This window comes from Salmo salar, chromosome 10 (assembly GCF_965601325.2).
Source record: "Salmo salar chromosome 10, fSalSal1, whole genome shotgun sequence".
Lineage (NCBI taxonomy): Eukaryota > Metazoa > Chordata > Actinopteri > Salmoniformes > Salmonidae > Salmo > Salmo salar.
In genome coordinates, this window is record NC_138300.1 from 28,925,989 (window position 1) to 28,938,062 (window position 12,074).

At 39.9% G+C, this 12,074-nt stretch overlaps 1 protein-coding gene across 8 annotated transcripts in view; it reads left to right on the forward strand.

The window, feature by feature from the left end:
• Positions 1-12,074, forward strand: part of mcf2l2 (MCF.2 cell line derived transforming sequence-like 2) — a 135,817-nt gene that overhangs the window by 43,162 nt on the left and 80,581 nt on the right. For all 8 annotated transcript variants that reach the window (XM_082956871.1, XM_082956876.1, XM_082956875.1 and 5 more), the window contains exons 6-11: positions 3,981-4,097; positions 4,334-4,483; positions 4,833-4,957; positions 5,067-5,181; positions 9,986-10,105; positions 10,323-10,514. In XM_082956871.1, coding sequence (XP_082812997.1) covers positions 3,981-4,097; positions 4,334-4,483; positions 4,833-4,957; positions 5,067-5,181; positions 9,986-10,105; positions 10,323-10,514 — 819 coding nt within the window. The remainder of the gene's footprint in view (positions 1-3,980; positions 4,098-4,333; positions 4,484-4,832; positions 4,958-5,066; positions 5,182-9,985; positions 10,106-10,322; positions 10,515-12,074) is intronic.

The window sequence follows — 12,074 nt, forward strand, 5'->3', positions numbered from 1 at the left end:
AAATTTTCTATAGGATTGAGGTCAGGGCTTTGTGATGGCCACTCCACCTTGACTTTGTTGTCCTTAAGCCATTTTGCCACAACTTTGGAAGTATGCTTGGGGTCATTGTCCATTTGGAAGACCCATTTGCGACCAAGCTTTAACTTCCTGACTGATGTCTTGAGATGTTGCTTCAATATATCCACATAATGTACCTTCCTCATGATGCCATCTATTTTGTGAAGTGCACCAGTCCCTCCTGCAGCAAAGCACCCCCACAACATGATGCTGCCACCCCCGTGCTTCACGGTTGAGATGGTGTTCTTCGGTTTGCAAGCCTCTCCCTTTTTCCTCCAAACATAACGATGGTCAAACAGTGGCCTAACAGTTCTATTTTTGTTTAATCAGACGAGAGGACATTTCTCCAAAAGTACGATCTTTGTCCCCATGTGCAGTTGCAAACCGTAGCCTGGCTTTTTTAGGGCGGTTTTGGAGCAGTGGCTTCTTCCTTGCTGTGCGGCCTTTCAGGTTATGTTGATATAGGACTCGTTTTACTGTGGTTATAGATACTTTTGTACCTGTTTCCTCCAGCATCTTCACAAGGTCCTTTGCTGTTGTTCTGGGATTGATTTGCAGTTTTTGCAACAAAGTACATTCGTCTCTAGGAGCCAGAACGCGTCTCCTTCCTGAGTGGTATGACGGCTGCATGGTCCATGGTGTTTATACTTGCGTACTATTGTTTATACAGATGAACGTGGTACCTTCAGGTGTATGGTAATTGCTCCCAAGGATGAACCAGACTTGTGGAGGTCTACAATATTTTTCTGAGGTTTTGGCTGATTTCTTTTGAATTTCCCATGATGTCAAGCAAAGAGGCACTGAATTTGAAGGTAGGCCTTGAAATACATCCACAGGTACACCTCCAATTGACTCAAATGATGTCAATTAGCCTGTCAGAAGCTTCTAAAGCCATGGCATCATTTTCTTGAATTTTTCAAGCTGTTTAAAGGCACAGTCAACTTAGTGTATGTAAACTTCTGACCCACTGGAATTGTGATGCAGTAAATTATAAGTGAAATAATCTGTCTGTAAACAATTGTTGTAAAAATGAGTTGTGTCATGCACAAAGTAGATGTTAACAAACTATAGTTTTGGCAAGTTGGTTAGGACAAGAAATTTGTGTAGTTGTTGAAAAAACGAGTTTTGATGACTCCAACCTAAGTGTATGTAAACTTCCAACTTCAACTGTATATAGTGTCAAAGGACACACACAGGTCTCTGTAATCGTGGCCTGATATCATTGGTTAATTCTCAGATATAAAAAGAACACACCAAAAACATGAATGGATAGTATACGATCATAGATACAATTTGGCTACATAGGCCTACAAACATTTACAATAGCAAAATCACATAATCACAAGAATGGCTTCAGATCAAAGTCTACGTTGAGACCGAAGGAAGCAAGACTCTTTAAATTCACAATATAAACATCTGTGCAGAATCTCGAACAGCACTGATCACTTGCACTGTGTACTTTTAATGTAATCTGAATCCAAGTAATTTGGTTGTGCTATTAGATGAAACACAGTGATAACACATTATAAACACAAAATATCTGACATTGTATTCCCATTTGAACTTTATTGTGCTTTTAGATAGTTGAACGCATAGTGACAACATATTGGAAATTCAAAAAACTTCTGTCTGTCTTTTTAAGTGGGTGAATAAAGGTTGAAATCTTATTGATCAACATCTCAACCAAAAATTACTCACATTTCTATGTTGAAATGGCATAGTGTGGTTGCATCCACGTTAATTTAGAAGTGTTCAGAAACATATTATTTTCTTATTTACATTAAAAGTGACTCCAAAATGACACAATACATTATTTACCATTCATTTCTATTTAGCACAACATAATCTGAAACACAACCAAAACAAACTACAAATGCATTTTGTAGTCACAATCTTGATGTAGTCATTGCATGCTCGGAATATAGGACCAAATACAAAACTTTTGACTACTTTAGTACGCATATATGTGCATTTCTCCAAATACTTATGACACCTTCAAATGGGGGTACTAGATACTGTCAAAGCTAAAATACCACCTCTGCAAGATTAACAACTCAACTCCAACCTGCCTACCCAATAGCAGTCAGTTATTCCTTGTCATTAATCTCTCAGATCTGTTAGATGCTGCTCTGCCTTATCACTGAGCCAGTTTACGGCTAGGGCCTGTTCCTCAAACTCAACAGTAAGGGCCTTACAGTAAAGTGGGCTAACCTCAGAGCCTAGTGCTTATGCTGCCTCACTCTCGTTCCACCTGGCGCCTTCTCAGAATCACCCAGGCCAGACCTTCCACCGTAGCCCACTATGAGTGGCCCCTATTTCCTGGGTAGGCTTAGCCCAGAAACACCTCTCTTACCACTCCAACCATTGTACTCAGTACCTATAGTTCGGTCTCAGGTTTTTTATTTTATTCCAGCAACTAAGGTTCCCAATAGACTAATTAACCAGATGCTAAAAATCCTAAATGAATCAAGTCAATTTCAGAAACCTAGAGTAAAACGACAGGCACTTGTATGACTCTTTCATGACACAGGGGTTTCAGAACAATAAAGCAAGTTTATTCAAAATTCCAGAAACAGGCATTATAAGTCCCAGCTCAATCAATCAACATCACAAATCAATAATCACACAAGCAATTATGAGAAGCAAAAATGAACTATGGATTAGATACCTCCAGCGCCCTTATCTAAACCCCTATTAGGCTGCCAATGCAATATTTTTTGTATATTACACTTTTATGAGAAGCATATCATTTAATAACAAGAAAAATGATGTCGTACCTTCTACAACTATAAACAGTCTTTTGTTGCCCCCCTCAGGATGATCAGTCCCTCAATTGGTGTTTCAAAACTCTAACAGCTACTTAAAACGTCTATCAATAAGGTAACCTTAAGGATTCCTTGTAGAACGTTACTTTTACTTTACTATTCTAGGTCAAGCTAGCACCCTTAATATACCTCTAGCTAAACATCATCATCACTTCTAGTTTTAAACATTAACACTTCTTATTCCCTTCAAACCGTTGGGCCAGTAACCGAAAGGTAAAAATCTGTCATTCTACCCCTGAGCAAGGCAGTTAACCCACTGTTCCCTGGGCGCCGAAGACGTGGATGTCGATTAAGGCAGCCCTCCACACCTCTCTGATTCAGAGGTTGGGTTAAATGTGGAAGACACATTTCAGTTGAAGGCATTCAGTTGTACAACTAACTAGGTATCTCCCTTTCCTTTTTTTTTTATCAACCTTTAATATTCAATTTCCCTCAATTCTAATTTCACCCTAACCTAACTTATTACTCCAGTTGCATCTTAAACATTCAACATCCCATCATCATCCTATTATTTCAACATGATAGATAGCGAAATGTTATCTCCAAATGTACTGTACCTTAAAACAAACAAATATATCATCCTTAACCATTTTACTATATTACTTCAGTCACACTTTAACATTCGCCAATGTTTCCAACCATATTTAACATTTAATTATTATTTTAATAAATTCCAGTCCCAATTCATTTCTTCTTCTTTTTCTTCTTTTCTAGGGTCAATGTAAATTTTTCTCTCAATGTTCATTCTCCTTTGTGCGAGTGTAAGTGAAACTTCTTCATAAGTGTGTGAGTGTGTGAGTGGGGCCTTCCTGTCAGCATTTCCACTGCCACGAAAATGTCACAGAAAACTAGGCCTTAGCCTGTTATTCTGACAATACATAAAGTGCTTTAATTTCTGAAAAGTTTAATATTTATGTATGAAAATACCCTCAAATATAAGGTGACATTCTGAACTGTCGCCTCATATAAAACATTTGATCTCAAATCCCAAATGCTGGAGTATAGAGCCAAATGAAACATTTTTAGTTCACTGTCCAAATACATAGGTGACTTTATAGCATACAGTATTGTATGTGAATATCTTTTCTGTCTTTACAGATTGTGATGCTGAACTCCCTGTCTGACTTACATGGCTACGTAGATAAGGGCCAGCTAACATGTGAGCTTGGTGGGAACCTGGAGTACTGTCACAGTCAGTGGATTCACCACCGGACAGTGAGTCACCATGACATTTGACCTTTGGTCTAAACAGTCTTTACTCACTGGGAATTTCTTGTAACTGCAGGATCTTACAGAGAAGTCAATACTGAAATATTGCCAGTTTCCACATAATAATCATTTTCTACCATATTTATCTTCTACTGGGTTGTCGGTTTACTATAGATGTAATCCTAAAAATGTATGGGTCATGGCACAGTATAATCTGAGGTGTGTTTGTGTTTTGCTCTCAGGCCATTGAGAACTTTGCTGTGACAGTGAAGACCACAGCCCAAATGCTGCAGATGTTTGGCACAGATCTGGCCGAGACGGAGCTGCCCAATGACGTGCAGTACACCAAAGACCTGCTAACTACTCACACTGAGAAGCATGACAAACTAAAGGTGAGACACTGCTTCAGCATCAACATGGGGCTTCTGAACCTGGCACCTATTAGGGTTCACTTGTACCCATAGTTAGCATCTGAATATTCCCTATGTTGATGAGTGGTAGTATAGCATTAGTAGATGCACATACAGTAGTGAGATCAGTGGACTGGTTTCTAACATGGCCTGTTGCTTAGTAGTTTAACCACACTCATTAGCATCAATGGCCTAGATAACAAGCATAGCAAGTATTCTATTCCAAAACCAGACTGTTGATCAGGAGCAGCCCGTCTCATGATCCCCCCATAGGCAGGTGGGTCTCCTCCTGGCATAGCCTGGTATTTAATTTGTTATTTAAATTTGACAGGATGAACTGAAATTAGCAATGCAACAGGGGACTACTCTGCTGGGCTGTATCAAAGAGCAGGCCACGAAGTCTGAGAACCACAAACTAAACCCAGACGAGATGGAGAACCAGACTACAGTGGAAAGGTTGGTTACTGGGACCTAGTTCAGATACTATATGTTTCTAATAAAACATTTTTTTATGTACAGTTCAGTACAAACATATACGTACAGTTCATGAGTGCATGGGTTTCAGGTTGTTGGCCCAGCTGGATGAGACAGAAAATGCTTTTCAACAGTTCTGGTCCAAACATCACCTCAAACTGGAGCAGTGCCTGCAGTTACGCCATTTTGAACATGACTTCCGAGAGGTATGTAGATTTCTATGACAGAGTCCCTGTTTGCTGACTACTGTGGTCAGCAGGTTTTGCTTAATCATATAAAAAAAGAGAGCTGGACAGAACACATCCTGGCTATTTGAGTTCCTCCAGAGAGAGCATGGCAGTCAAGGTCACTGAAATACATGGATATTATACTACATACACAAACATTTAATTAAATGTAACTAAATGTAATTGAAAATGTAATCTACGTAATCCCCATGTAATTGTTTATCATGAGAGGGCCATAAACAATAACTAGTAATGCTGCATACTCAAATATATATATAAAAAAAAATTGCTGAGGTGGATTCACTTTTGAGGACACAAGACTAGTACACAATAAAAATATGATTATATTATATTTTATATGATGTATTTTCTATTCAAGAAAACTGTATTAATAAGGCTTGAACTCACTTTTATGCTTTCTAAATATAGCATAATCAAATTATAAAACAACTAACTATAAGATTTAACCTTTCTTATAACTGTAAAATACATTTGTATGTTTAGTGTTAGACAAAATGTGCATATTTTCTAAAGGTCTCTCTTGATCAAAACGTCTGCCCCATTACTGTGAACATCTCACAGAGCTCTAGTTTGGCTTTAGGAACTCGCCTTTCACCTCATTAATCTCGTCTGTTTATGATGAACAGAAAGGTTTTTTTTGTTCAAAATCTATGAATTGTTTTAGATGAATGGCTATAAATCGCTCTTTGAATGTGCTACCGTGATGAAACCACTCTCTCCTGCTGTGCTACGATGTAATGATTGCGATATAGGGTTCAGCCAGGAGTTGATGTACAGTCGGAAGTACGAATAAAATGGTAGGAGGGACATCCCAGCTTCAAGTGTGTTCACATTCCACATCCTACGTCACACAGCAAAGCCCAGGCACTGTTTCTCTCTTCTCTCACAAAGTGAGGGTAGTGATAATAAAGTCAGAGCGTCCTCCTTGTATCCAGAATATGCTGTGGAGAGGATGATTCTGCAAGTGCACTTCTGGATGCGCTCCAGTTGATCGGAGAGGGCTTAAGTTAAGGAGCTATTCCAAGCTGGTGCTGCGTTGTCACGTCCTGACCAGTATAAGGGTTATTTGTTATTGTAGTTTGGTCAGGGCGTGGCAGAGGGTATTTTGTTTATGTGGTTCGGGGTGGTGATTTATGTAGTAGGGTGTTTGATTTATTATTTCCGGGTTTTTGGGGTTATGTTCTATGTTTGTATTTCTGTGGTCTCTAGTCTTTTGTATTTCTATGTCTAGTTGATTGGGGTTGGACTCTCAATTGGAGGCAGGTGTTTTCTAGTTGCCCCTGATTGAGAGTCCTATATATGGGTATGTGTTTGTTTAAGTGTTTGTGGGAGATTGTTTCTTGTTTTGCCTGTGTGAGCCTGACAAGACTGTTTTGCTGTTTGTGTGTTCCTTTGTTCTTTTGGTGTTCTCTTTATTTTAAATAAATAACAAGATGAGCATCCACATTCCTGCTGCGTTTTGGTCCTCTATTCCCGACGACAGCCGTTACATGCGTGTTCTAGGCAGGGGTGGATGTAGCCTGTGTATGGCTACCAGGTCAGCCTGTGGGACATTGAAACTTTTTAGTCTTCGTAAAACAACTTCTTGTTTCCTTTTCTAACAATGGACGTTACTTGTTCGTCCCACTGTAGATTCTTTTGCACAAGGACAAGCACAAGAATTGACTGACTCAGACTTGCAGGTCTTTCCCGCTGATTGTAAGGGGACTTGGAGGGGGCAGGTTTCTCACAAATGATATCAACAGGACCTTGCATTTCGAGGGGTTCAGGGCCGTATTAGTTTCCTGGAACCTCCCCACTAAGCATTTACTGACGGCAACGTCTTTTGGACCAGTCTATATTTGGCCCAAACATAGACGTCTATAATTGGTTCAGATTTGGTCGATCTGGACCGGACCAAATCTGAACCAAACATAGACACTTACAGTATGTTTCACAAGTTTGGACATCATAGTACAGCACAGTATAGTACAGTAGAGCACAGCAGAGTACATTACATTACAGTACACAGTACAGTATAGAAAATTAAAGTATATTACAGAACAGTAGAGTACAGTTCAGTACAATACAATAGAGTAAAGTAAAGAAAAGTATAGTGTACTGTATTGTACTCTACTTTACTCTAATGTACTCTACTGAATTAAACTGTACTGTACTCTACTGAATTAAACTATAGTGTACTGTGCTATACTGAATAAAACTTGACTGTCCTGTACTGTACCATACCATACTGTAATCTACTGTGCTCTACTGCAGTGGTTCCCAACTAGTGACAATACCCCATAATGACAACGTGAAAACATGTTTTTAGGCATTTTTGCAAATGTATTGAAAATGAAATAGAGAAATATCTCATTTACATAAGTATTCACACCCCTGAGTCAATACTTTGTGGAAGCACCTTTTGGCTGTGATTACTGCTGTGAGTCTTTCTGAGTAAATCTCTAAAAACTTTGAACACCTGGAATGCACAATATTTGGCAATTTCTTTCTTCAAACTCTGTCAAGTTGGTTGTTGATCATTGCTAGACAAGTCTTGTCATAGATTTTCAAGCCAATTTAAGTCAACATTGTAACTGGTACATTCAGGAACATTCAATGTCATCTTGGTAAGCTACTGTATATTTGGCCTTCTATTTTTTTGGTGATTTTCCTCCTGAAAGGTGAATTTGTCTCCCAGTGTCTGTTGGAAAGCAGACTGAACCAGGTTTTCCTCTGATTTTGCCTGTGCTTAGCACTTTTCCCTTTCTTTTTATCCTGAAAAACTCCCTAGTCCTTGCCCATGACAAGCATACCCATAACATAATGCAGCCACCACCCTGCTTAAAAATATGAAGAGTGATACTCAATGATGTGTTGTGTTGGATTTTCCATAAACATAATGCTTTGTTCTCAGGACATAAAGTTAATTTCTTTGCCACGTTCTTTGCAGTTTTACTTTAGTGCTTTATTGCAAACAGTTTTGGAATATTTGTGTTCTGTACATGCTTCCTTCTTTTCACTCTGTCATTTAGGTTAGTATTCGGGAGTAACTACAGGACAATGTTGTTGATCCATTCTCAGTTTTCTCCAATTACAGCCATTAAACTCTGTAACTGTTTTAAAGTCAGTATTGGCCTCATGATGAAATCCTTGAGTGGTTCCCTTCCTCTCTGGCAACTGAGTTAGGAAGGACACCTGTATCTTTGGAGTGACCGGGTGTATTGATACATAATCCAAAGTGTATTTAATAACGTCACTATGCTCAAATGGATTATCAAAGTCTGGTTTTTTATTTTTCCACATCTACCAATAGGTGCCCTTCTTTGCGAGGCATTGGGAAACCACCCTGGTCTTTGTGGTTGAATCTGTGTTTGAAATTCACTGCTTGACTGAACAACCTTACAATTATCTTTATGTGTGGGGTACAAAGATGAGGTAGTCATTAAAAAATCATGGTAAACACTACTATTGCGCACAGAGTGAGTCCATTCAACTTATTATGTGACTTGTTAAGAACATTTTTACTTCTGAACTTATTTAGTCTTGCCATAACAAATAGGTTGAATACTTATTGACTCAAGATATTTCAGCTTTTAATTTGTATTTAATTGGTAAACATTTCTAAAAACATAAGTACACAGTGACAATATGGGGTATTGTGTTTAGGCCAGTGACACAAAATCAACATTTTTGTTATTTTTTATTCAGGCTCTAACACAACAAAATGTTGAAAAAGTCAAGGGGTGTGAATACTTTCTGAAGGCACGGGAAATCCCCAAAAGGCATGGGAAATCCCCAAAAGGCACGCGAAATCCCCAAATGGATGTAGCAACTGCAGATTCCTCCTTAAAAATATTATTGTGATATAATGCTTACTTCATTGAGAATGTACATGTGTAGTTGAAATTTGGCCATAGAATCAATGACCGAAAAATACAGATTTTCAACGTATTTGATATGTATATTCAATATACATTTTAGACATCTGGAAAATACGTATTTTCAACATCCGGAAAATACATATTTTCAATGTCACCTTTCTTTCAGCACTTAAAATGCACCTGACGTCAATGTCTGGAATAGAAGTCTAAAAGACGTCTTTTCAACGCAATTTTGCTTATTGGGATAGTAGCTGTGCTGGTCTCATACCCAGTTGTATCAGACGCTCTATTGCTGTGGTGTGGTCAATTTTATCAAAGGCTTTGGAGATTAAGGTGGATATTGTAGATGGAATGTCAGATTCTTTGTATAGGCAGTCAAGCATACTGACCAGGGCTTGGGTGGATGATCTGTTCGGCATGCTCCCAAATTGCCTAAGGTTTGGTGACATGTCCTCTTTAATCCAGGCAGCGGCAAAACTCTCTGATACTTTAGAGAGCTGTGGAGTTAGTGATATACAGTAGGCCTCAACTGGTCGATGGGGGGGTAGGTATCGGCAGCACTGTGTCCTCCTTCCACTGTGAAGGAAATTTTCCCTCCTTGAATGAGGAATTGAGGATGTTGCTAACAGGGTGGCTTAATTCACAGGCAGACTCACATATATTTTTGGGATGTAAGCCTTCAGGGCTGGACGCTTTGTGAAAAGCCATTACAATGTAACACTTTGCTTGTCTAAAAATAGTTGCTTCCCCTTTACTTTTTTCACTTTTCTCAGTGTTATACATGCTTGTTTATGTTTACACTTACAGTATAACTCTCCCTCTCAAGCATATAAGTTAGCAGAAACTGGACATGAATACGTGCCTGATCTGCAGTCTCTGTGTCCTCTCCTCCCTCCCAGGTGAAAGTGTCATTGGACAGTCTGATGGACACTCTGACTTCCCTGTCAGATATTGGGGACTGTGTCACCCGAGTGGAGATGTTACTGAACGACCTCAATACCTTAGAGGAGAAGGCTCAGGTCAGCTCAGTCACATAACATACGTCAAATGAGATTTAACATCTAAACCTTTCAATTCCAATGATTGAGTACATTGCACAATGTCTCCACTATGGCTTCATTAGCATATGATCATCAGCCTTTGATTGCATTGTATGTGAGCCTCACATGGATGTGCCCCAGTGTGTTGGTCATGTGAGATGAATGGCTCTCTGTCTGTCTGTTGTGTGCATGTCAGGAGTCGTTAGAGAAGGCCCAGCTCCATGCCCTACATGGGGACCAGCTGATCCAGAGCAACCATTATGCTGTGGACTCCATACGGCCCAAGTGTGTGGAGCTCCGACGCATCTGTGACGACTTCACCAACGAGGCCAAGAAGAAATACGACATCCTCTCCAAATCAAACCAAATACACAAAGGCATAGACAAGGTGAGGTGCATTACAGAGGAAGCTCCTCATCCCTATATTTCTGACAGAAAAGACACTGGCCTCTTAGAGAAATTGTTTGCATGATCAATTGCGTCCTTTACACTTTCTCTAATAGATTCAAATAACTTTCACACAGTTTGAAATCAAATCAAATTTGATTTGGCACATGCTTTGTAAACAACAGGTGTAGACTAACAGTGAAATGCTTACTTAAGGGCCCAACAATGCAGAGATATTTTTTTAAATAGAAAAATAGACAAATAACAACACGAGGAATAAATACACTATGAGTAACATTAACTTGGCTATATACATGGAGTACCAGTACCGAGTCGATGTGCAGTGGTACGAGGTAATTGAGGTATGTGGACACCTGCTTGTCAAACATCTCATTCCAAAATCATTGGCATTAATATGGAGCTGGTCCCCCCTTTTCTGCCATAACCGCCTCCAGTATTCTGGGAAAGTTTACCACTAGATGTTGGAACATTGCTGCGGGTACTTGCTTCCATTCAGCCACAAGAACATTAGTGAGGTGAGGCACTGATGTTGGGCGATTAGGCCCACAGTCGGCGTTCCAATTCATCCCAAAGGTGTTTGATGGGTTTGAGGTCAGGGCGCTGTGCAGGCCAGTCAAGTTCTTCCACACCGATCTCGACAAATAATTTCTGTATGGACCTTGCTTTGTGCACGGGGGCACTGTCATGCTGAAACAGGAAAGGACCTTCCCCAAACGCTTGCCACAAAGTTGGAAGCACAGAATCGTCTAGAATGTCATTGTATGCGGTAGCGTTAAGATTTCCCTTCACTGGAGCCTAGCCCGAACCAAGAAAAACTGCCCCCGACCGTTGTTCCTCATCCACTAAACTTTATAGTTGCCAATATGCATTGGGGCAGGTAGCGTTCTCCTGGCATCCGCCAAACCCAGATTAGTTCGTTGGACTGTCAGATGGTGAAGCGCGATTCATCACTCCAGAGAACATGTTTCAACTGCTCCAGAGTCCAATGGCGGTGAGCTTTACACAACTCCAGCTGACGCTTGGCATTGCGCAGGGTGATCTTAGGCTTGTGTGTGGCTGCTCGGCCATGGAAACCCATTTCATGAAGCTCCCGACGAACAGTTATTGTGCTGACGTTGCGTCCAGAGGCAGTTTGGAACTCGGTAGTGAGTGTAGCAACCGAGGACAGATGATTTTTACACGCTTCAGCACTCAGCAGTCCCGTTCTGTGAGCTGTATGGCCTACCTGAGTCATTGTTGCTCCTAGACATTTCCACTTAGCTGATAATGCCCGAGAAGCTGGTGTTTGGAGGATATATTGCCATGGGTGTTGTGGAAGGATGAAATAGTATGAATAAATTCATCAAAATAAAGATGGAAATATGTCAATCATTATTTTAATATGTTGTTAACCAGTTGTACAAAAGTGATATCTGTGCCAATATATCCTTTAAACACCAGCTTCGAGGGCACTATAACTTTTGTACAACGGATTAACAACATATTAAAATAATGATTGCCATATTTTCATAAAAATGTATTCATACTATTTCATCCTTCC